The 27,721-nt window shown below is 33.4% G+C and overlaps 1 protein-coding gene across 3 annotated transcripts in view; it reads right to left on the bottom strand.

Annotated features, from left to right (window-relative positions):
• Lrba (LPS responsive beige-like anchor protein) overlaps window positions 1-27,721 on the bottom strand; it is a 452,811-nt gene that overhangs the window by 346,661 nt on the left and 78,429 nt on the right. For 2 of the 3 annotated variants that reach the window (XM_033760036.1, XM_010632727.3), the window contains exon 6: window positions 589-755. In XM_033760036.1, coding sequence (XP_033615927.1) covers window positions 589-755 — 167 coding nt within the window. Of the gene's footprint in view, window positions 1-588; window positions 756-24,666; window positions 24,726-27,721 lie in introns of those variants that run through there. The other variant, XM_010632728.3, reaches the window with a different exon arrangement.

Below are 27,721 nucleotides of genomic sequence, written 5' to 3' on the forward strand. Positions count from 1 at the left end.
TAACATTTTCATTAACATTATGTAGAAGAGACAAATAATATAAAATCTGTAGCATAAAATAGTACTTGAGAATAGATTTCACAATCTGTCTAAATTTCTTAAACTTGAAGGTTACTGAATTATTACAGAATAAAGAATACAATGCTCAGATTATATACATTTAAAGGAAGTAAATATACTTAATAAAATTTTTAAAAAGCATTTAATGACTTTTATCATTGTACTACTGTAATTTGCAATGATAATTAAAACGTATTATCTTTTCAAATTTATGTGTTAAAAACTCAAAACAGATTTGAAAAATAAAATAGTACATTTGTAGAAATTCTCTAATTGCAGCTAATAAAGTTCTGTTAATTGCTTTTCTTAACAGTTCACTTCTCAATGAACAGGAACAAATTTTCTCATGAAGTAATTGTAACTCTACTCATACAAATTTTCTCCTTTGTTTTAAATTCACCATAAATGATGAAATACAAAATTAAATCATTCTGCTCTTTATCTAGCATTAGTAATATTCAAAGACATTTATCTAACACTAGACCATCTATAAAAATTAAGGGCTAAATCCTAAAGATATCCATTTACCTCACTGTGGAATTTCCCCAGGCTCCATGCTTGTCTGTGAGAATGTTGATAATTTTCTGAATTAGTTGAGTTGCCGTCACATAATCTCGATATTTAGCTGCTCTTATCAAATGATCACACATCTTTTCCTCTTCTCGCTTGTCTGCAGAATACTGGGCACAGAGAGACTTGAATGGAAAAAAGTAAACATTCATTAATATTATAAAATACAGGAGGGGGATTTAAACTACACCAGGAAATAATCTCCAGCATGGATAAAACCAACACAAACTTTTCTATCCCTCATTGAATTATTTAGCTAACATTTAGTGATCTCCTTTCTTGGTATGACTCAAAAATTTAATTTTCTCAAATCAATCATAAGATACACTCAGAAATAAATAGTTAACAAGGGACTCAAAAAATAAGCAGCATCCAGTCATGTAAATGCAGAGGCTCAGAATTACAAAATAGCATGAAGTAAAACTGTAAAAGACTTGAGTCATAGGAGTAACAGGAATACAGGTAGGAAATGACTTTAGAGACCTAATGGTGAGTTGCGTCATCTGTATTATGTAATTATGCTGAGGAATTTAAATTTTATTCTCATGAAAGAGGATATCAGTGAAAAGTTTTTCTTTTTACTTTTTCGTTAACTTTATGGTAACTTTTAGGTATAAAATATGTTGACATTCATTCAATGGAGTTTGTACCTTTACTTTGGCCCATTTTTTTTTTGGCCCTTTTTTTATTGAGTTTTTGGCACATTTTTAGATATACAGTACAGTTACACTCATCATTGGGATCTTGTACTCTTACATGACAGCTCTTGGTTCTCCTTTTTTCCCCTTGTCCCTGCCCTCCCTTCATGTCCTCCTCCCCTCCCCATTTACAAACACTTTATTTCTATTTTTTTCATTTTCTCATATTTTTTTCTTTTCTCTTATTACATTTCCCCAATCCTTTCCACTTTACCTACAACTTTAGCTCTTTTCTTCCTATTTCACAGTATTAATTAGGATCTTGTGTACTATTATAGTTTTTCACATCAGAGAAATTATTCGGTATTTATACATGTGTGATTTATTTATTTCACTTAGGATTTTATCCTCAATATGTATCCATTTTCCTATGAATGAATCTAATTTCTCATTCTTTGTGGCTGAGTAGTATTCCATTTTATAGAAAAACCACATCTTCTTTATCCAGTTTCCAACTGATGGGCAAATGGGCTGTTTCCATGTTTTAGCTATTACAAACTGTGCCACTATAAACATGAGTGCACATATATCACTATGATATAACTCTTTCAATTCTTTTGGAAAGATACCCAGAAGAGGGATGGCTGGGTCAAATGGAACCTCTAGTCCCAGCTCTTTCAGGCACCTCCATAATGATTTCCATAGTGGTTGCACTAGTCTGCACTCCCACCAACAATGGAGAAGGGTTCCTTTCTCCCCACAGCCCCACCAACATTTGTTTTTGTTTGATTTCTTGATAGCCAATCTTTGTGGCTTTGAGGTGGAATCTCAGTGTGTTTTCATCCGCATCTCTCGAAGGAGCAGAGATGTGGAACATTTTTTCATATATTTACTTGCTGCTTTTACTTCTTTGAGAAATGTCTGTTCATCTCAGATGCCCATTTTTGAATCAGGTCCTTATATTTGGGGGGGCTGATTGTTTTGAGTTCTTTATATATTCTAGATAATAGTCCTTTGTCTGAGAAGCAGCTGGTAAAATTTTTTTCCCACATTATAGGTTGTCTCTTAGTTCTGTTGATGGTTTCTTTTGCAGTGCAGAAGCTTTTGAATAAGATGAGATCCCAGTTGTTGATTTTTTCTGCTAGTTCCCGTGTATTGAGGATTTGTTCATAAAGTCTTTTCCTATGCCAGTGTCTTCAAGAGTTCTGCCTAACTTACCTTCCAGCAAGTTTAGTGCTTCTGTTTTAATATGTAGATCTTTAATCCATTTGGATTTTAGTTTAGTGCATGGTGAGAGATAAGGGTCTAGTTTTAATCTTTGGCAGGTTGAGATCCAGTTTTTCCAACACCATTTATTAAAGTGGCTATCTTTCCTCCAGTGGGGATGGTCAAAGATGAAGTAGCTGAGCACATGTGGAGTTATTTTTGTGTCTTCCAATCTGTTCCACTGATCCTCAGGTCTGTTTCTTTGCCAGTACCACGCTGTTTTTATCACAGTGGCTTTGTAGTATAGTTTCAAATTGGGAAATGTTATACCCTCTGCCATGTGTCTGTTGCCTAGAATTGCTTTTGCTATTCTAGGTCTCTTATGGTTCCAAATGAATTTTTGGATTCTTTTTTCTAGTTCTATGAAATATAGTGTTGGATTTTAAATTGGCACTGCACTGAATCTGTATAGCAGTTTTGATTCTTCCTACACAGGAGCAGGGGATATCTTCCCACTTTCTTACAGCCTCTTCTATCTCTTTTTTCAGAGTGCTATAGTTTTCAGTGTGTAGGTCTTTTGCTTCTTTTGTTAGGATGATTCCTAGATGCTTCATTTTTTTTGGATGATATTGTGAAAGGAATTATTTCCCTTATTTCTCTCTAGTGAGTCTGTTACTTGCATACAAGAAAGCTACTGATTTTTTGGGTGTTGACCTTGTATCCAGCTACTCTGCTAAAAGTGTCAATTAAGTCTAGAAGTCTTTTGGTGGAGTTTTTTGCGTCTTCAATGTAGAGTATCATATCGTCAGCAAATAATCACAGTATCTGGGTGTGATAGTGCACGCCTGTAACCCCAGCACTCGGGAGGCTGAGGCAGGAGGATCACTGTGAGTTCAAGACCAGCCTGGGCTACATAGTGAGTTCCAGATCATTCTCAACTACATAGTGAGACCCTGTCTCAAAAAAACCGAAAAGTTTTAAGTAGTAGAGTGACAGACCAATGTACATACTAAAATGATCACTATAGCTGTCATTTGGAGAATGTATTATAATGGGATAAGATAAGGGAAGTGAGGAGATAAGCTATGAAGCCACTGCCCAGGTTCCAAAAACACTTTTAGAAACTGAAACATTTTAGTCTTTTGAATTCTAACTATGGAAAATAGATACACAGCACTGAAATCACCTGCAAGATCAAATGTGCAAAATCTTGGGTCCATTTCAAACCTCCTAAACCAGTATTTGGATTTTAATAAGAATCTGGGGTGACCTGTATGTACATTAAAGTTTGAAAAGTAATTTTGTCAATAGAAAATCTTCTGGGATTCTTCAACAATAATCAGATATAATATAATCATTAGTTTCCAAAACACTTAAGAATTCAGATATATGTGGTGTCGTATTTCTGATATTATATTGAAAATATTACTTGAACAAAGAAAATACAAGTAATGTAAACTTGATCCTTTCTCAAGTCTAACAGACTCCTGTCTTTAATTTTCAGATGTTAGGTTCACAAATAAACACATACATGCACAACCTCCAATGAGTAACCAGTGATGTTAGCAGAAAAACTACCCTCTAAGTACATGATACATACTTTAGTCACCTGCTTCAAGGACTGAATACCAGTTTGAAAAGATTACTCCCACATACAGTCACCAATTCAGAGACAGCAACAAAAGAGGGTCTCGATTGTCCTAATCCTCCTGGATAATAATCACTTCAACAGTGACCTGGGAAAGTACCAGATACAACAGTTGCAACAAGTGGAAAGTTCAAGATTTTTGGTGGAAAGTTCCCTCCTTCCTTTAGGTATGAAGCATTCAATTCAAGAGTGCCAATTGCTCTCCATACTATGAGGGAAGCCTGACTGGATATAAAGCCAAAACCCAAAGAGCAGAACTGCAAGAACTAGACAAAAATAAAGTTTATTCCAAATGAAATCATCAACTTCTGGATCAATCACACCCAAAAGAATAGTGTGCTTCTCAACCAGCGATGGCAACCTTTTTAGAGCCTGCAATGACACAAACAGCCCGCAGTGGCCTGTATGTCATAGGTTCACCACCACTGCTTTAGACTTTCTACTAGTGCTTTGTAAAGATTTTTTATTAGTTCCAATAAACTCTTTGTCTTTACATGCTCTTATCAAATAGGTTTTCCATTCCTTACACCAAAAGCAACCCAAAAAATGTGGTATAAGAAATCAAATAGCTGTCAGTCTGAGCAAAACATATATCATAGGATTTCAAGGTTGAATTTAATAATGAAAGTATTTGAGAAGGTTAAGTCTTTCTTTTTTGCCTGTTTTGTTTTGTTTGGAGACAGGGTCTTACTACTCAGTTCAGGTTGGCTTTGAGCTCACTACATAGCCCAGGCTGGCTTTGAACATGTAGTAATCCTCCTGCCTCAGCCTCCCAAGGTCTGGAATTACAGGTGTGCACCACCACTCTCAACTCGAAAAGGTAAGTCATTCTTGCAGGGAAATAAAACAAACCAAATTAAAGCAAAGACAAAGCATAAACCTGAATCAGTTTCAGGGACAAGAAAGGCAATAGTTTGACACGAGCACAAAATAAAGGCTGAAAACGTAATACATTAAAGAAATCCTAGAAAGCAGGATGAAGAAAAAAATTCACTAAAATGTATGCAACAGCCAGGTATAGTAGCACACACTGGTAATCCTGACACTCCAGGAGGCTGAGTTGGAAGAATGATAAGTGTGAGCTCAGTTTAAACAACTTAATTTCTTAGCAATACCTGTCTCAAAATAAAAAATTTTTAAAAGGGCTGAGATGTAGCCCTGGGTTCAACCCAGTAATGTGTGCACACATACAAACATACATCAAAATCATTATGTGTTTATATGAACACAAAGTTATAAGCAAAGCAAAATCCATATCACAGTATCAGCACATCAATGTTTCTTGCCAGTCTTGAATAATTACTTTATTTCCCTCTTTAGGCAAATGTCCACATCTGCAAAATGATGAGGTTATCATCAACTGAAGAATTTGTCAACTAGACTCTAGGAATGGCCTGAAACAGAACTGCGTTGAAACTAAAACACTTGAAACAAAACAGTGAATTAGAGAAAGTAAGTCAATTAGTTAAGAGCTACATTTTAAAAATTAAATGTAAATGCATATGCTGTATCTTTTTAAACAGTTATGTGAAATAAGCCAAAGGAGAGCAGAGTTTGGGGAAAATGTTATATGAACAAAAAAATTTTAAATATCTGAAGGGACAGTAGTTGTAAAGGAACACATATAGACAATTTTTCCATGGTGAAAAAAATGTCACTTGATCTGTGGTATTTTGTGGGGCTCGTGTACAAACTAATATTCAATAGGTTACTTTATATCCAGCCCAATTGTGTACTGAAAAGAATAGTACAGAATTGGAGACAAACGTTTATCTTTTCAATGGTCCCAACTGTATTGACGATATGCTTTTTGCTACCTTTACCTAGTAAGAAGAAATTTAGAAAATCATTTGTTCCTGTATACCCCTAAGACATGATAAACCTTCCTATCACAGTACTAAAACTACTGCATAGTACCCAATAAGATCCTATGAAACAGCCTATTATTTAGTAGTAGTAGAATAATAACTTTATCAAGTTATATTTTACAAACATTTGATAAGCTTTTAAGGTTTGCTTGAAAAGGTGTAATTCTAAAGCAACAGCTCAAGGTAAGCTAAATAGTAAAATGGTTTAAAGTGTTCTTTAATGGGTCCTCCTTTACAATTTGAACAGTAACTTTTCATATCTGACATAAAATCTATACATATAAATCACAGTAAAGGACCATTCTTTCCTGATTATCAATCTCTGTCTCTTTGTAGAACTTCAGAGTCACATTTGACCTTAAAGCATGATAAAGGGAAACTAAATAAGAATGCTTCTTAAAGATATAATACACTTGTATCAATTTAAAAGAATGTCTTCATAATCTAACTTGAAGATGCTCTTATTAAATACCAATAATACATTCTCTGTAAAATGTTACTTATCAGGGGTGGAGATGAGTGTATCCTTGGATTTGAAGGATAAATGGAAGTACTCCAAGAGACCTTTAATAAACAATTCCACTTATAAAGACTATAAAATAAAAGATCAGATCTAAAACTTTCATCCAACTTTAGGCATATTTCTTACTTTACATTCAGTTTTCTTTCCTAATATTTAAAGCATGATACAACTTTTATATCAGACTTCTCAATTTTCTTCACTCCCATCACAACATGACTCAAAAACATCTGAATCTAAAAAGCAAAAGAAATAAGTATCTTGGGAACTATTCAATTGTATTTCACTGTTGCTAAAGAAAGCTAAGACTTACTACTATGGAATTAAATTAAAAATAAAATACTCTCTGCTAAGAGGAAATTCAGTAACATAGTAAAACCATGAAAACAATTTAGAATGGCCTTGTGTAATTCAGGTAATTCAGATTACTCTGACCCTTTAAATGTAAATGAAGTAGAGATGATACCAGATTTAAATCTTTCCACACATATTTGATGGTTTGGTTTAACTTTATTATTTGCCCTATGCATGAAGGTTCAGGGAGGAGTGATCCTGACAATAAAAAGCTTACTCTCGCTTCCTTCTGCCATTGATTTGACCCCTTTCCCCTGTCTATCCTCTTCTTGCCCCTCCCTTCGACTCCCTTTGCTTCCCTTCGCATCTCTACCCTTTGCTTCTTTTCCTTCCCTTCTCTGATTTATTTTCCTTGATTTCTTTGTGCTACTGATTTGGCTAGGCTTTTCCCTTTATGATTCTCCTTTTGAAATGCTGGTATTACACTAAGTCTGAGACAAACATTTCAAGGCAGTACCATCCACTCCCATTTCATCTACAATCATCAGTGTAGGTCCAGCTTTTAAGTTTTCTTTTCTGATCTAGCCGTTTTTCAAAATAAGAACCCAAATTTCTACCTGTAGGATAATATCATTTGTTCAATAAATACCTAAAATTAAAAATATACAGAACTGAACAGTTTACCTTCATCCCAAACATGCCACTACATTTCAGAAGGAAAGTTCTTCTGTTAACTGTTACCTGTGACTTCGATTTTCTGCACTCACAACCCATTCGTTCCACTTTAGCAAATGCTATTACACACTCATCACTGCTCTTACACTCAGATCTCTACTAGCTTACAATTCAGCTCTAGAAATCATCTAACTGGTTTCTTACGAGCAGTCTCTATGTTTTTAAAGAAGAATTTATTTTGATGTAGCACAGATATATTTCAATACTCCACTTCCCCCCCAAACAAATGTCAAAATCATTAGATAAAAAACAATCAGAACCAAATTTTTACAGTAGCTACACCTTATGATCTATAATTCAGCCACATATAGTCTTTCTTTATGTCTGACTATCTTGTATTCCAGACATATTCAAATTATGTACTATTTCCCAAATATCCTGCAGACTTGTTATAAAAACAAAGAAATACATTTTCTTTCTTTTCTTAAAAAAGGTCTACTGAAGCAGTGATGGCAAGAGCAGTTGAAGGACAAACACCAAAAACAAGGAAGTTACACAGAGAAAGATATCTAGAAACACAGAGATCCCTCTGATTCTTTAGATGAAGGCACAGAGGTAAACAGTTCCTTTCAATATTTCCAAAAAACTGTAAATTAAGCAGTTCTCCTCCAAATAACTTATGGATTAATTTTTTAATCAGCTGGAGCATATAAAGGAACATTTATAGTTCTAAATATTAGAAAAGGTGAGAATGCTAAAATCAATGAAGCCAACATCTAAAATCAATAACCTTAAACTTCTATGTTAAAGAGGAAAAAAAAAGAAAAGAAAAAGTGAAATACAAAACCAAATTAGCAAGGGAAAATGATATAACTAAAATGTTTAAATTAGCAAAAGGAATTTCATGGAGAAAAATCAATAAAAAAATCAGCGGCTTCTCTGACAAAATTAACAGATATTTATCAAGACTTTTCAAGAACATTGAGAACCAAGACCTGTCATGTAAAGGTACAAGATCCTAATAATGAATGTAACTGTGCTGTATACCTAAAGTACCGATAATTATTTATCAAGACTTTTCAAGAACATTGAGAACCAAGACCTGTCATGTAAAGGTACAAGATCCTAATAATGAATGTAACTGTGCTGTATACCTAAAATGTACCGATAAACTCAATGAGGAAAAAAAAAAGAATTTTCAAGAACAAAAAAGAGGGACATATTGCCAGTATCACAAATGGAAAAGAAGGATACTTTAGTTCATATCTTAAGGACAGTAAAAGATAATGAGGAAATATCCTATAGACATTAAAAGCTAACAAAGAAATATGAACAATATTATGTTTGTTAATTCAATACTTTAGATCACACAGACAAAATCCTTGAATGAATGATACAAATTACCAAAACTGATGCTCATGAAGATAGGGAGTAAATATGAACAGACCTATCATTATTAAAGACATTTAATTCAACTTCCCACAAAGAAGTATCAGGCCCAGATGGCTTATACTGTTGAATTATACCAATATTTAAGGAAGAAATAATATCAATATTAAAGTCTTCCAGATATTATAAATTAAGTTATACACTACAACCAATTTTACATTACATGAAGAGAAAACTAAAAATCAAAAATGTATGAAACAGATAAATTAGGAGGTCTAATGTAATATCCTTAACCAAAAGTTGTAACAATATTCATCTATTAAAAAGTGGACTATACATCATGATGAAGTACAGCTGACCTAAACAGGTTAACTTAATATTTTAAATCAATACATGTATATTCTATGTAAAAGAAAAAGGGAGAAAAACATATCACAGGAATTTCAAAACAAAAACATTTCACAACATTCAATACTCATTTATGGTTTTTTAAAAAGCTTCAAACTAGGTAAGACAGACTGTTTCCTCAATCTTTGAGAAGAACATCTAAAAACTATTCAGTTTAAAAGAGGGACAAAGCAAGTATGCACCTTCTCATGATTTCCATGCAGTGCTGTCATGCTGATCCTAACCAGCTTAATGAGGCAAAAATAAGACATGAAAGCAAAAAGTCTGGAAAGAAAGAAATGCAATAGTCTTCATTTGTATGTTACACATTCAGGAAACCAAGCAGAAAATTAAAATGAAGAATACCTGCCTAGCATGCCTGAGAAGGTTCCATTTTGAGGAGAGAAAAGAAAGAGGAGACAGAAGACAAAAGGAAAAGGAAGAAAAGGGGGAAAAGAGAAGGCGGGAGAAGGCAGGTATGGGGGAAGAAAAAGAAAACATCTAAAGAAGAAATGAAAACAAAATATTTAGCTACATATTAGAAGATAAATAAATGGAGCAATGACAATGTTTATAGATTTTTAAATCCCATTACTCATAAGGCTGAGGCAGGAGGATCACAATTCCCAAGTAAGCCTAGGCAACCTAAGGAAATCTGTCTCAAAATAAAAAATAAAATGGATTCCAGGCATAGCTCAGTGGTAGAGCATTTGCCTACCACAATGCCCCATCATTAATTCCCTGGGGCTTACTCTCCTCAAAGTGATTTAAATATTTAACATAATCTTAATAAAAAATTGAGGAGTTTTTATGTTTATGGAAAAGCTGATTCTAAAACACACGGAAACAGAACAGAATAATAGCAAAACAATGTTACAAAAGAAGAACAAGTTGTAGGACTTTATGCTCTTAATCATTTTATAAAATCAGAAATCAGGAGCATTTTAGACTATTAAATGAAAAAATATATATATTTTTAACAACTCGCGCTTAATCACTTACTTATCATATGAAAGAAAATATCTTTCATTTCAAACAGTATAAAAAGTGTTTCATTTCAAAATGGATGCAAAATACAGGCATAAAAGATAAAATTATCACATTTCTAGAAGAAAACATAGCACACATTCTTGATAATATTTCAAGAGATAGTGTTCTGGGACTGGACACCATAAATGAAAATCACAAGCATAAGAAATGTTGGTAGATGAGACTTTATCAAAATTTGTAACACTTGCTCTTTGAAAAAACACAGTTATAAAATGAAAAGGTAAGCCATAATGGAAAAAAAAAATCCGCGCTATATATAACTGACAAAGGGTTTCTGTATGGGATATATCAAGAACTCTTTCAACTCAACAATACAACTCAATTTTAAAAACATGAAAAGGATTAGGACACTTCACCAAAGATACACAAGTAGCTAACAAGCATATGAGAAGGCACTTAGTAGGGAAATGCAAATAAACATCACAAGAGGCTATCACTATACCTATTCCCAATGAAAGACCTAAAACTAAAAAGGCTGACAATACCAAGCATGGACTGGAACAACTGCAGCTCTCACTTGCTGGAGTGAAAGGTCTACAACTGCTTTAGAAAACAGACTGGCAGAGCCGAGATGCAGCATGCCCAAGGCCCAAAGTTAGATTCCCAGTGCTACACAAAAAAAGTCTGACTGCTTCTTGTAAGCTTAAACATGTACTGTACTAAAAGTCCACTCCAAGGTATATACTAAAAATGAGTAAAAACACAGTTACACAAAAATAACTTACATGAAAATACCCACGAACAACACTGGAAGTAATCCAATCATCTCTCTACAGGTGAACAGTTTAAAAAGTAACAATATTCACCAATAATGAGAAAAAGATGGTAAAGATACAACTATGTGAGTGAATACAAAGAACTTTATGATGATAAACAGCATCAAGACTACAGAATATGTGCTCTATGATTCCATTATATGAACTCTTGTAACAAACAAAACTATAATAAGTTATAGTTACATAAAAGAAATTAACTCAGTAGTTGTCTAGGGCAAGATGTGAATGAGAGCCTAAGTGGAGAAAATGACCATGATGGAATCCCCTAGGGTAGTGATGGAGAACCTTCTAGAGTCTTCACTGATACAAACAGCTTGCTACAGGATATGGGCCACAGGTGCGCCACCACTGCCCTAGGATGTAGAAAATTTTCCATCTCAACTGCACTGGCTGCAGAGGTACAGGCTTTATCAAAGCTCAATAAAAAAACATACTGTCAGGCCAAGGATTTAGCTCAGTAGTACCACACCTGCCTCACAAATGTAAGGTCCTGAGTTTGATCCCGGTACCCCACCCCCCAAAAAACTGAAAGTGGATACATTTTATTATATATAAACTATATAGTACTTTGATAAAGCTTGAGAGTTTTTTAAAAGTGGATAGTCAAGTCACACACAAGGAGAAACAGTTAAAAACTACTCAAAAAGGTAACAGAGACACAACTACTTCACAAAAGTAAAAAATAGATGATTTACAACAAGCATAAACAAGAGGGACAAATTCATTTGTTTAAAAAGTACAAAATAACCAAAAAAATAAAAATAAAAAAGTACAAAATGAAAACACAACTATCAGAATGCTAAAATAAAAATCTCCTTTACACTGGTAAAAATATAATATAATGAAAAACAACTATACACTGATGTTGAAAGAAGTGGACATTTTTGCAAGATAGTGTGACAGTATCTACTGAAATAAAAAATACAAATATTTTGCAGTCAATTCCTCCCTAGAGAAATGCATGAGCATGCGCAATCATGTGCACCAAACAACATGTAAAATGTTTACAGCAGCATTATTCCCAATAACTACACACTGAAATCACCCGAGTCACCCATGAAACATAAGAGATAAAGAAAAATTGTCTACTTATAATGGACTATTATACCACAATGAAAATGACACTGGGAAATCTAAGAAAAAAATGAATTTTACAAACATAAAGTTGAAATAAAAATGCCAGAATGAAGCACATATTTTATGGCTCTATTTACATAAAGGTCAAAAATTGGTGAAGAAATTACAGTAATAAAACAAGGGTTATAAGAAAAAAACGAATGTACACATTCCATAAATGTAACTTAATGGGGCAGGAAAGGATTGTGATCGAAAAGGCAGAGGGTATCTCACAAACTCTTTGAGTATCAATAAAAATTAATCATGTGAAATGCACTATTTCTAGAGTTAGGTTTCCAGGATAGTATCTTTTATGAGGAACAGGATATAAAGTACATTTTCATTAAATGTGAGTATCACTGTAAAATAAAAATAAATTACACTTAAAAATTTTCAAGGCTGAAAAATCTCAAAAATATTATAAAAGCGTTTCTCTTAATTCAGTGTGTTAAACAATTCACTTGTGTTGATTTCATAAATTTGGTGTTAAAAAACTTCTAAAGATAAAAGAAATATATACTTGTTTTTTAGAAATATAACAGAGGAACTCTGTATGAAGAAAAAAAGAAAGTTCCCTATCTCCTAGTTTGGTCAATTGTTTTCTACAGATTTTCTCACTGGTTATAGTGAAAGACCACCCCTATATAAATGTGATCAAACCATATACTTATCCTTCCAAGCTATGACACATAATTCTGAGTTTTTCTATTTTATGGGGCTACACAGAGGGTACTACATTTTTAGTTAACCAAGCACAGCTTCTGCTACACACCCATAAATGGACTGCTTCTCAATCTGCCCCCTAAAGCATTTCCATTATAAATTCCTTGTCTCATTGGAAACTATTTAAAAGGGAAATCACCTAAAAAATAAATGAAAAAGCTGCTCAATATGTCACTTTTCGAGGCCTTTGTACTTGGATCTCTTACCTCAGATTTAAAGTCTGATTAAAAAAAAAAAAATGCTGTTACAGAAATCTTAGAGCAACTCCTGAAAAAGACTTAGAAAAATGAAAGCTTAAAAACCTCAACAGCTAACAAAAGTCAACCAATGACAATGTGTGACAGCCACCTTTAATTCTGAAGTGATTTCTCTGTCATCCAACGCCTCCAAGTATTGATTTCTCTCAGCATGAAAAAGCCCAAGCCAATGAAATAGATATAGCACCTCCCCCTCCCTATCCACCCATAATAGCATTCAAGGTTAAAACAGGCAGAACACTTATCAAGGTATCTCTTCCATTTCTTCTTGTTTTAATGGACTGAATACAATGTGTTGGGTTCTTATCTCTACAAACTGCAGTCCTCAATATTTTTAAATGATTTGAAGATTAATACAGGTTCCAATCTTTTTACTCTAGGCTTTGATAATAAAAACCTGCTTGAAAAATGTTTTACATAGTATTTAAAAAACAAACCAACACTAAAAAGGGTGTAGTTTTTATTTGTGTGTCAAATCTACACATGGCACATTTTTATTATTTAATTATTTCATTGGAGTTCTTAACAACAAAAGCCACAAAATTCTTAAGCAAATTCAAAACACCTTCCAAATGACAAGCTGACACCTTCCATAATGCCTGCATATATTTATTTGGTAAACATAATAAAATGTGGTTGCTATCTGTGTTCCATACAATTAATTTAGAATTTAAATGATGGATAAAGATCAACACAAATAATAATTTTTAAATCACAATTTTTAAATGGTAATTTTTTTCAGTGCTAAAGAATGAACCTAGCGACTCACAAATACTAGGCAAGTACATTACCAATGAGCAACATCCCTAGCCCATAATATGATTTTTTAAAAAAATATACAGAACTGGGCTAGGGATTTAGCTCAGTAGGTCTGCCGCCTGCCTCACAAGCACAAGGACCCGAATTTGATCCCCACTACCAAAAAAAAAATATATATATATATATATACAGAACTAATATCTCTTAATAAGGTCACTTATTAAGTTAAATTTTAAAATATATTTATTACTACAAACAGATAAATCTTATATTTAAAAATCAAAATTAATCAAGAATAAACAAAATCAGAAAGAAAAACACAATCAATTTAATCTTATTCAAACTAAAATTAACACTGTAGTTAAGAGTATAAACCCTAGAGCGGGACAACCTGAGTTTAAATTTTAGCTCTAACACACTCTTGGGCAAGTTTTGTAAAAAGGAGATCATGCGATAAGTTTTCCAGGAGGACCAAATAAAAATAGATATGAAATGTTTAGAATGCTGCCTTCATGTAGTATTAACATTTTACATTTATTGTAGGTTTAGTAATGTTACGAGAGTGTACAGCAAACACAGCAAACACTCTCTTTGTTATAGTATCTCAGTGTAATTCAGTTAAAATCATTACAATATAGAATAAAGATAACTACACAGGAGATAACTGCTTAAATATGTGTATATGTTATATATAAAATATACATAATATATAAAAATATGTGTGTGTGTATGTATTATATTTGGAAGGAGAAAGAAAGGAGGCTCTAACTAGAATCAGGAAGTTTCATAGAGGACTGAAAGGCTAAACAACTGCCCACCAAGAAGAAAGAACTCAGTTAAGACTGAAAAAGAGAAACAAAGCTTCAAGAAAAAAAAATTAAGAGAACAAACTCAACTAAAAAAGCTTTTTTAAAAAAAGCAAAGATAGAAAACAGAGTTAAGGCACGTAATTACCAGGCTCTCCCTTCTTAAGTATCTTGACAGGTATTTATATTTTCCTTGTGTACCTCATATATTTTCACCCATTTGCTTCATAAAGGAATTATTCTTCAAAGGCTTATATAATTATAAAATACTAAATAAATTTCTATTTTTCAGGTGAATATACTGCTATACCTTCTTTTAGTCTTATTTGAATGGATTACTAACATAAAACATTTCCAAAAAACACATCTGAATATCAACTAACTTTTAGGTACTGTTTTTCAAACTACCTGTAGAGAAAAATTACTTTTTGCTTTTTCTTAATTTAAGTGTGCTGACATCACTATACATCCCAATTAGAGATGTTTCTAAACACTTACTATCTCTGTACTCACATCTTTGTGGACTACTAACAATTTGGATAGGACATCATGCTTCAGTAGCAAAACTGATTAGAAATTATTCCTATCGATTGAATCACACCTGTCTTTGTATGATAGTTTTATAATTTTTATATTAAAATATTTGATCTTATGCTGTGTTTAATTTTTATTAAGAAACCAAAAATATTAGCATCTTAAATTCATCTGAGTATATTCTAAGTGATAATCAAGTGTGGTATGAAATGCACTATGAAGATTTTTATTTGCTTAACTTCTTTTCTATGTGTATTTTGGAATTAACTTCTATACTGATATAGGATCTGCTACCCTGTTAAGATGATCTGGAGATATTATAAATTGAAAGCTTAAACAGAGGCCTGGTACAACTATGGGAAATATATTCAGACCTTTTCTTGGGGAAAGATTTTCAAAAACATTAAGAGGTCATCAAGAATATATGTTCTATTATTAGAATATATTCAGATGATATGAAAAAATATTTTTCAGTTTGGATTTAATTTCATCAACAATGTCCAAAGGTATAAGATCAATTTCACCTGCACTATAAACCATCTTCTTTTTCTAGCTTCCCAGCTTTAACTGAATGCCCAACAACATACCTGTATTTTTAAGCTGGATAAACATGACGTCCAATTTTCAAATATAAATAGAGTCACCAGTTCACTTCTAAGTGGTCTTCCTTTACACTCCATCAACGACAGTTCTATTCATTTTGAAAAGATACTGGGGCCAGTGGCAAACAACTAGAACACTAGTTATGCAGGAGGGTAAAGCAGGGGGATCATAAATTCAAGGCCAGCCTCAGTAACTTAGTAAGGCCCTGTCTCAAAATAAAACAAAAAGGGCCAAGTTGCAGCTTGGTGGTACAGTGCAAGCCTAGCATGTGTGGGACATGTGGCGGCACCACTAAGCTAAATCCCCAGCTGTATGACTTCTTTTTTTATGTGTTGTATACATGTGTCTTAAAGGTATGTATATAATCTGTTCAGATTATTCACAGAAGTTGACATAGGTAATGTTAAAAACTCCATCTTAACGTTGGCATTTTCAAAAAGCTATAGTACAAAGTAAAACATTTCCTAAAAGAATCTCCAGACTAAATATACCTGAATTTCATTTGAAAAATGAACTGAGAAATGTTATGATTGTACAACTCAGGTCTGTGGAAACCAAAACATTTACAGTACAGTAGGGTGGAAATCACCTTAAAGGAATTTAATGCCATGGTACCATAATCAAATAATCTGAAGCAAAAGAAAAGTGTGACTTTGGACTAACAAAGAATCAATACTCTTAGGGCACTTTAAGATAAAAGCAGGTTTGCCTGGTCTCCCGAAAAAAGACCTGTCAAATGGAGGAGGAGAAGGAGGAGGATCTGGAGAGAGCGGGGAGCAGAGGCAACAGCAGCAGCAGGACAAGGCTACACTCACTGTAGAGGAACTGAACTCCACCCTAGCATGGCAAAGGGAAAGGGCTGGAGAGAGAAATGCAAAGGTCAAGAGAAAAACTCCTGTGCAGGAGATTTACCTGTGAATTCTAAGGGATGAGATCCACTATGAAGTTTTATTATCCTTCCCTGCATTATGATCCTTCTGTCATCGCTATACCTACGAAAGGGAAAAGGAGAGCCTATTCCGTGTTTTAGGCCACAGGATAAAGAAAAAACAGCTGCTTCCTGCAGAAGCCACTGTGTAATAGGAAGGGGGTCCTGCAAACCACTGCTTCAAGGACTCCCACATTACAAAGAAATTAAGTGAATTACCCTATCCAACACTGTATAGTTAAATTAGTGGTAGCCAAGACTAAATCCTAGTTCTTGGAAGCTCAAATCTATATTTTCTTTTTTTTTAAATTGAGTTTATTGGTACATTTTAGGTATACAGTACAGTTACATTCATTACTGGGATCTTGTACCTCTACATGACAGGTCTTGGTTCTCATTTTTTCCCCTTACCCCTGCCCTTTCTTCACCCTCTCCTACCCTCCCTGTGTACAAACACTTTATTTCCATTTTTTCATTTTCTCATATTTTTTCTTTTCCCTTATTACCTTTCCCCTACTCTTCCCATTTTCCCTACACCTTTAGCCCTTCTCTTCCTATTTCACATTGTTAATTATCTCATTAGGATCTTATGTACTATTATAGTTTTTCTATCATAGACTACAGACTGCAGTAAGAACTATACAACTCATGTATAAATATTTTAAAGTAATGCTTCTAGGGCCAGGTATTTAGCTCAATGGTTCTGCTTCCTGTCTCACAAGCGCTAGGTCCCAAGTTCAATCCCCAGTACCAAAAAAAAAAAAAAAAAAAAAAGTAACACTTCTAAATCTCATCAGACAAAAACTAAAAAATTAGGGACCTGTTTAGTAAAAGGAGAAGGTTGTCCATATAGAGAGGTTTTATTTACTATGTCAAAATCTGGGAAAATGTAAGTATTACAAAAGGTCAATATATCAACCATCATCAAATTGTTAAGTTCAGCAAATACCTTGTGTAAGGATTTAAATCTTCTGTTTTTCACATACTGTTAAAAGTTCAATAAGAGGGTTGGGAAGTAGCTCAGAGGGAGATTGCTTTTCTAGCATGCTTGAGATGCTGAGTTCGATACCCAGCACAAAAGAAAAAAAAAGAAGATTCAAGAAAAACAGTGGCAATCTAGCAAGGAGTGTATGATCACTTTTCTTATTTTCTACCTGTACTAGCATAAACAGAAGCTAACTTTGAACAAAATGTTTTTTACCACTATGGAAGCTAGGTTTCACATGAAAACATTAAATACTCAAATTTATGTTAGCTGAATAGTGAAATCTTTCTCAATCCTAATTTTTTTTTTCCAGTACTGGGCACTGAACTGAAGACCTTGCTTGCACTTGCCAGGCAGGTGCAGCTCTTAATCCTAAATTATACCTTCTATTCGTCATTCATTAAGCTGTCTTTTGCGGGAGCTTCCCATGTTCCAAACCTATAGTAGACGCTGGTATTAAATAACAAATTCTGCTACATAGCAGTCAATATCTAAGGTCTGCTTTCCTAAATAGGAGCCATCTCATTCTTAGCGATTACAAGTAACTCTCAGAAGACGTCCAAAAAAATATGATCCAGAATTTGAAAATATCACATCTATAATAAAAGAAAAGGCAGTAGAAAAAGGCCAGACTCCAACCTCTTCCCCTTTCTGCCAGTAACAAGGGATGCATGTAAAGTGCACAGATCTTACATAAGAGACGCAAGCAAGAATCCATAAACCTCTGAACATCACATGTAAAACTGCATTTCTGTGCATTACTCTATGTCAGATTCTCAAAAGAGACAATACACTAAAGCAACTGTAATATCATTAACTCAAGATACAGTATAAGGTTCAGAAAGTTTTATATAATATAATCCGATTTATTTATGAAACACACACATATATACATACACATAGTTATATATTACATTCCTAACAAAAAGTCCAAAAGGTTACATGCCAAAATATCTTGTAATAAATATCAAGGGAAAGATACCAGAAAATATTCTTTTTATATGACATTATTCCATACTGATACAATTTTCTTCTTTTCCTCAGGAGGTTAACCTTCTTGGAGGTGTTTGAATTTTACATTTTGTAGTTTTTTGGTTTTAATTTACATGATAATCTAAAGAAACAAAAATTGTTTTACAGCTAAATGCATTATAGCTACACAGGAGCATTTCATATACTCACAGTACTCAAAGTTTACCCAAATCTATTACAAATGAAATCTAAGCAGCATGAAAATCAGTGAATTTATGTTTAAGGGAACTGTAAAATGTGACAAAGTTTAACTTATAATGAACTGATAGGTGTTAGATTAGAGGAGATGTTACAATGGCATTATCCAATCCATGAAAAGTATTATATTTAGTTGATTTATTTTTAAAACTTCACTTTGATGACTGAAAGTCATATTCGTAGAACATTTCAATATTTACTTAATATACAGAATATCAATTCATTAAATCGTATATATAAAATACACAGACATATATATGATTTATGTTGGAAGCATAGCTTACTTCTGTGGACTAATGTTATAACTGTAGTATTGTTGGTTACATAACCAGAAAACCAAGATGAACTCACATGAAGTGATAAATTAAAATCTGATAGAACCTTAAAAATAGAAAAATTAAGGGCATTTGGGCACAGACTTTGACTTATTCTCCCAAGTCCACAGCTTTAAACAGTATTAAAACCTTCAGGCTTTTAACAGTGTCTATAGCCATCTATAATGGAGTTATTTGCCAATTTCATACTAACTTGCCTCTCTTTAAAAAACTAACAAAACGTTTAGAAGAAAAAATGAAGAATATGAGCTTTAGCTGAAGTGAGTATGAGAGGATAGTAAAAGAACTGGAAGGAGATAAATGCAGAATTTTGGAAATGTGAAACCAAAGAGGAGGTTTGCACTGCAGCAAATTATATCAAAAAGGAATTCTCCAATGTGATCTACTGTATTTTTGAGCATTAAAAAAAAATCAAGAATCTTATAATTCTTTCTACGAGGAAAGAGCAGCACCAACACTAAAAATAAGCCTGTTAAATGCCTAAGATGGAATGGCAACCCCAAACAATCCAATTTAACTTATGAACAGAATGCAAAAGTCACGAAACATTAGCAGACAGAATCTAGCAAAACATTAAAGAAAAAAGAAGTATGAAGGAAACACTGGCATAAGAAATTAGAAGAGTAAAAGTTGAAAGATGAGATAAAACTATTAGTATGACTGAACACCTGAAAAGCAAACAGACAAGTCCAATCTAGTTGCAATTCTGAATAAAATGTAAAAGAGTAATAAGGGAAAAGAGATACACGCAGTCCAACTAGTATTAAAATTCTCAATACTTTAAACAGTTTGATATCAGTATACACAGATGCAAACAGGCTAGAAGCAAACACCAAAACCTACAGGGGTCTAGTACACACTACAACAGCATCTCACAGAAGAGGGGGAAATGTGACTATGTAATGTAGCAGACAGTGTACACAGATTTATAAAATGAATTAGGCTCATACTACACTAAGATAAGTTGCAAATAAATGGAAGAAGGAAAGGGATAAGGGATGAAAAAGGAATTCAGATGTGTTATGTACACAGTAATCAATTTGCCACAGGAATGTAAACATTATGTACTATGTATATGTAGTACATAAATAATAAACTACAATGACAAAAGCAGCAACAAAACTTTCATAGCTAATGCAACAAATTAGAAAAATCAGTAAAAATAAATTGTAATACAAGTCACAGACATGACTCCCTACTATATCTAAATCTTATCCAAAATCAATAAGAAAATTCAATATAATATATAGTATACATAACATATAATGTAGATGTTCTCAGAATAAACACAAAAGGCTCAAAGATAATTGACATTATTTATAAAAATAAGTTAAAACTATACAGAGAAATGCAAATTAATTCTACACAGTACCACATATAAAGGTAAGAGCAATAAAAGTCTACAGGTTTACAATACACTCTCTGAGGAAACAAATCTTTCCCGATGGATATATGAAACATGCTTTGCTGATGGATATATGAAAGATGTTTTAAAAGTAATATTATATTTCAAAGGAAAAACATAAAATATTTATAATCTTTAACCATTCTTATAAAGGAGACGGATTAGAATATATATATTCCTATATGAGTATATACACATAAAGAAATCCTGAAAAAAATCAGTAAGAAAATAACAATAGGTTCCTGTACACGTAAAAAGGTAGAAACCATTCTAGAAGAGTAAAGGATTTTCACTGTATGCCTTCTTATAATTTTTTATTTTAAATTATCTAGAGAAGAAATTAAATACATAAATTGTTAAAGTATAAATATTAAAACTAAAATATTAAAATAAATTTAAATTTTTAAAGATTAAATATTAAATGTTTTCTATGGAGAACTTTACACAGTGCCAAACTAAGATTGTTAAAATGGGATACAAAGGCAAAACAAGATACAAAGATTAAAAACTCCATGGAAGGACTTGTGAAAGACCTATTCTTCCATTTGCTATCTGTCTGTCTGTCTGTCTGTCTGTCCGTCTGTCTGTAGTACTGGGGATTGAACCAAGGGACTGCCAAAATACTTTCTCAGCCCTTTTTATTTTGAGACAGGGTCTTGCTAGGTTGGGTAGCCTGACCTCAAACTTTCAATTCTCCTGCCTCAGCCTCAGGCTTAAACTTTTGATAAAGAGGATAAAAAATAAAAAATTTAAAAAAAGAGAGAACAAAATATGAAGAAAAAGAGGAGAACCATGAGAAATAAAAAGCTAATCAATAAAACACCTAAGAAAGTGAGGCAAAAAGAGAATTTCAAAATGGAACATTTTTTATAAAAAAAAATGAGAAAAATGGGATAAAAAGGAATCATTAGATGGTATAATTACTAAGGTATCAATGATACGGAAGGGAATGATTTTAATCCATTTGTCCTAATTTGGAGAGGAAGACAAGCCGACTACAAGACACTGAAAAGTAGATGAGAGTGAGAAGACAAACTCCATTCTAAGCAAAAAGTCCAGCAAAATGAAACAGCAAAACCAAAAATAGAACCCTGAGAAATCTAGCAGCATTTAAACACCTCCACCAAGACCCAGCATAAGATAATTAGACAAAGGCATCAATATATCAACACTGAGAAGTTGCAACATATTTCCAGAGCAGTCATTTGAGAAAAAGAAAAAATGTATAGCATATTAAATAAAGAGCTCATTCAAAATAATAGATACTTGTCACAGAAAAGTAGAGAATGAATGATTATAAAAATTACCAAAGATACCAAGTTTAAACAACAACAAAAAAAGACATTTCAATCAAAACTATCCTTAACCATAAACTGCCTATTTTATTCTTAATGAAGGTCTGGAACTGAAAGTTCATGGTATCCTGTAAACAGGTACCAAGGCAAATCTCACAAGTAACAGGCGCATCATCTAAGGATCTTTTTCACATTAAGAATCCCATTAGAAAGAAAACACTAAAAGGTAATTGAATTTCCCTCAGTTATCTTCATCTCTGTCAGCTCCTGCTACAATAACTTACTCTCCACAGCAGAGATAACTCAATTCTGTCCAGCAAGCATATGTTATGAATCTCCAAAGCAAACTTGTCTAAATCATTCTGGTCTTCTATCAAGGTTGGCTGTGGATATGAACTCTGACAGAAAGCAAACAAATTTATTTTTATCTTTTCAATAATTCACTTCCTCACGCTTTGATGGGAGAAATCATGAGATAAATATATGATCTGCAGTTATTCTCCCATTATAAAGTCAGCTAAAATGGTTTTCATGACTTAAACAAGATTTAATGAATCATTATTCTTAATCACAAAGAAAATGGTATGAATGAATATAATTGGTAAATTACTCAAAATTCAAATTTGTTTAAATTGTTATCTCCAACAGGTGAGTTCAAGTAAAAAATACTATTAGTCAGATACTGCTTATTATGATCTCATATATATAATTTCACCTGCCTCATCTTTATATAATCTTATAAGACTATACAAAGTATGCATTAAAAATAAAATACTAGAAAATTAATTTCCTCAAAACCCACAAATCCTAGATCTTACAAGGAAATATATTTGCTACCCATGAACTGACATATACATATATACAGGAAATCTGTATCCTTTGCCTACATTAGTAGGTATTTTACAACAGAAATATAAAAACCTAAAAATAAAAGGCAAAGAAGAATTGGAAATCCTATGATTTGAATTTGTTAATTTAAATTAGAATCTATATAAAGCCAATGATATTCAGAATACAAATGAATTCAAATTCAGATAATTAATGAACATAATCCCTTACCTTTAAAAAGATTAAATTTCTCAAATTAAGATTCTAATTTGACTATGAACTTTAAATTCTAGACTAGTCCTTAAAGCTTGTTACCTTTATGTTCCCCTAGAGCCTATGCACGCATAGGTGGAGCTAGATCAGAGCTGGCTGGATCTATGGCATGTGACACTGGGACCAAGGGTGTGTGGTACTAAATTAATCCACTAACTGGGTTTAGCATTGTTGTGGGTATGGATAATGGAAGCTCTACCATAGGTGTATGTGGTACCAATCAACAGACTTATAAGCCAGGACGGAAAACAAAGGGAGAGAGAGAAGGCAGGCTGGCTGCCGTTGCTTGCCGCTTCTTCCTTCTGCCTACCATGCCGTGGACTGTTTCTCCTCTCTAATGTACCTCTACCACACCACCCTGCCTTGGACACGGCCAGCTATGGACTGAAACCCCTACAAATGGTGAGCTGAAATAAATCTTGCTTCTTTTAACTTTAGATGTTGGGTATTTTGGCTCAGCAATGAAAAAAGTAAGACACTGGTCTTCAAAATAATAATAATAATAATCACTAACTTCTTATAATGTTTTAACCCACATTATCTAATTTTACTCCACAATAAATCTTTGATTAAAATTTCACATCCATTTTACATAAAGGAAATTAAGACTCAATAGCTAATGAATTTTGTTTAATATATTCCCATTAAGTTGTACAGCACAGAATCTGCAAATGTGTTCTGAATCCAAGTTCCTTTTATAACACTGTAACACACTGTCTCAAGAGTAAGTGACCCTTCAAGACTAGGGAGAACCCCAAAGAATGTAGTGAACAGAGTCATCTCATTTCTTACTGTAAATTGTGCTAACCTATATTTTGTATCTTAAATTGACTATTCCTTCCAACAACAATTAGCACTTACTGACCAGTATGGCTTGTCTTTAGATGTCCCACCAAAGAGGTGGCTGAGTCTAGAGTGTGACTGATTCAAGGTGCAATGCTTGGCCCAAGGACACTAGGAGGTTTAACTGCTATCCACCCTAAGTAGTGTGAATAAGATACAAGGGGCAAGAAGATGCTGTTAAGGTCTCTTGATGCTTTGTCTGTCTTCAACTACAATGAACTGTTGTCCCTCTACAATGTGCAACCCTGCCTTGGAGCCCGCTGATTATGGACTGTAACCTCTATAAACTGTGAGCTAATAAACCTCTCTTCATTTAACTTTGAGAGAAAAGTGATTAACACACTGAAGAATATTAACTATAATTTGAAAGACTCCATCATGGATATTTGAAATACTATTGTAACCTATTACTCTTGGTAGTAATAGATCCAAGACAGTCTGTGACTGCCTCCCTTTAAAAAAATTGTTTTTACTTTTAAATAACAAAAAATTTTGAAGATATTTGTATGGTACAATGTGATGTTTCTATATAAGTAAACATTTTGCAACAATCAAAGCAGGGCAACTAATATATCTATCGTGTCATTTATTTCCTTGTGACAAGAACACTCAAAATCCACTCCCAGTTATTCTGAAATACATTGTATTAACTATAATAAGCCTACTTTGCAATGGAACACCAGAAGTATTTCCTCCCACACAGTTGGTCCCAGGGACCAACATCTTCATTTTCCCTTCTACCTCCTTCCTTTTGCCTCTGGTAACTATCATTCTATCCCCATTCTGTGACTTCAATGGTTTTAGGTTCTACATATTACTGAGGTCACACAGCATTTATTCCTGTGCATAGCATACTTAACAGAATGCTCTCCAGCTTCATTCATGCTGTCACAATGACAGGATTTCCTTGTTCAGGGTCAAATAGTATTCTGCTAGTATACTAAATATACCACATTTTCTTTATTCATACATCCTCTGATAGAAATTAAAGTTGATTCTGTATCTTGGCAATTATAAGAGTGGAATAAACATAAATTTACAGACATCTCCTGACACATCAATGTGAACTCCTTTGGATATATACCCATTAGTGGTATTATGGGTAACATGACAATTCTACCCTCCAAAATATTTTTCAAAATGGCTGAACTAATCAACAAATAACCAACAGTTTGTATGGGTTCCTTTTCTCCATTTCCTCACTGCACTTAATTTTTCTGGTAACAGCCAATCAAATAAGTGTGTCAGGTGCATCTTAGGTTTTTATCTGTATTTATCTGGTGATTAAGAGATGCCGAGCATGCTTATCCTATATCCAAGGACACATGTCTTCTTCTGACAAATATCTATTCAAATCATTTGCTTATTTTGAGACATTTGTTTTCTTATTACTGAGTACACAAACTGCCTTGGATACTCTGGACATCTGTCCATTATCATGTGTTTGAATTGCAAATATTTTGTACCATTTTGCAGGGTATCTTTTTACCCTGTTGACTGTTCCTTTTCTATGCAAAAACAACCTCCCCATTTGACTTTTTTATTTTTTTTTGGTGGTGTTGTTTGAGTTTTTCAGGTTTTATCCAGAATGTCCTTATACAACACCGCTGAAGATTTTCCTTACGTTTTCTTGTTGAAATTTCACAGTTTGTGACTTGATTGACTTAGGTGCTCAGGATCAAACTTAGAGGACATCACAAACGCTAGACAACTGCTCTGCCACTGAACTATATCCCCAACTCTTGGTTCTTAAATTTAACATGATACATCACATTAAAAAAACAACAGACAGGTACACTACGATCATTGCAATAGGTACAGAAAATTCAACAACCCCTTCTGATTAAAAACTGTCAGTAAAACAACAGCAACAAAAACTCTCAGCAAATTAGATATAGAAGTTCAGCCTCCAATATAAAAAAAAAAAGAATGTGCTTCTTTACAATAAAGGCCTTATCAGACACATCTGCACCTAATATATACTTAGTAAAGAAAACTTGAAAGCTTTTCTCCTCTCAGATCCAAAACAAGACAAAAATGTCTAGTCTCATCACTTCTATTTAAAATTCTACTGAAAGTCCTTGTAAGAGACACTATACAACAGAAAGAAATAAAAGGTACCAAGTTGGAAAGGTGAAAGTTAAACTGTTTCCAATTACAGACACATTATGTTCTATACAAAGAGCCCTAAAGATGCCAGCAATAAAGTAACAGAATTAAAAATGAATACAGTGAAACTGCAGGAGAGAAAATAAGTAGCATTTCTACACACTAATATCTAATTATCTAAAAGAATCCAGAAAATAATTCCATTTACAAATGCTACAAAAATAATAAACTACTTAGGAATAAATTTAGGAGATGAAAGATCTCTATAACTAAAAATTTTAAGACAATGAAAAAATTGGCAGAGATATCTGATGTTCATTGAAAGCATTGCTAAAAGTGTTGATATTGTCAACAGAATAAAATTCAATGCAATCCTCATCAAAGTACAAATGACATTCTTCACACAAATTTTCTTTTAAATCCTAAAATGTCTAGGAAACAGAAGACACAGGATAACAAAAGTGATCGCGAACACAGAAGAAGAAAGCTGAAAGTACCATTCAACTTGACTTCAAAATACATTACAAAGCTATAAAAACCAAAACTGCATGGCTCTGGCATAAAAACCGACCCTACATGAAAGTTAGAGAAAAGAGAAAGTGCAGAAATAAACCTTCATTTGCAGCTAAATGATTTTATGTGAAAGATGACAAGAAGAAAAAATAGAGCACGGGTACTCTCTTTTAATAAATGGTATTGGGAAAACTGAAAATACACAAGAAAGAATGAACTTAGATCCCTATATCTCACCAAACATTAGGAGCTCGCATATATCCTTTTTTGTTTCCAAAGCAAATCAACCTAATTACTTTCAATTTAAAAAATCAAATGTGGAAACTTGAATTTCCATTCATTTGCTGAGCAATTATTACCTCCCACTATATGTTAGTGTGTCAGACTACGGATATGTGACAAATATTAGAGCTTTCACCCTTATGAAGCATAAAGAAGAGCCAGGCAGAACAGCACTAATCAGACAAATAAATATATAATGACAAGTCATCAAAAGGCCTCATGAGAGATTATAACATAAAGACTTGATTAGATTAACACTGAGTGGCTGATAGAGCTAGACCATGGGAATCCAAGATTTTTAAAGAAAAGTGACACTTAAAAGAAGTGGGAAGGCCCCAAATGGTTTCATGCATGATCTGCAAACACTAAGGTTTCACAGTGACGGAATAGAAGGAAGGAAACATCAGCAGGGAAAAAGTAGGTCCATAGAAAGGTTACTTCAGGCATCTTGATCTATAGATGTACTGGTTCAGATAAGAAAAATGGAACTCATTTACTTGGAGACAAAATCAACAGAACTTGGTGATGATCAACAAGTGTGTTGTAAGTGGGAGATGGGTAATGAGTGACTGCACAGCAAGTCATTCAACTGAGAGGTATTTACTCCAATGGGGAAAGAGAGAGGAACAGATGAAGGAGAGAAGACAGTTCTGAAGTTCTCTCAAAAGAGTGAGCAAGCTTTTACAACATTTCAAGCAAAGATAAAGATACACATCTGAGGGCCGGGGATATAGCTCAGTGGTTCTGCTACCGGCCTTGCAAGCACAAGGTCCTGAGTTCAATTCCTGGAACTAAAAAAAAAAAAAAAAAAAAAAA

Source organism: Fukomys damarensis, unplaced genomic scaffold (assembly GCF_012274545.1).
Source record: "Fukomys damarensis isolate Sample0158 unplaced genomic scaffold, DMR_v1.0_HiC HiC_scaffold_38, whole genome shotgun sequence".
In the NCBI taxonomy this organism is placed as follows: Eukaryota; Metazoa; Chordata; class Mammalia; order Rodentia; family Bathyergidae; genus Fukomys; species Fukomys damarensis.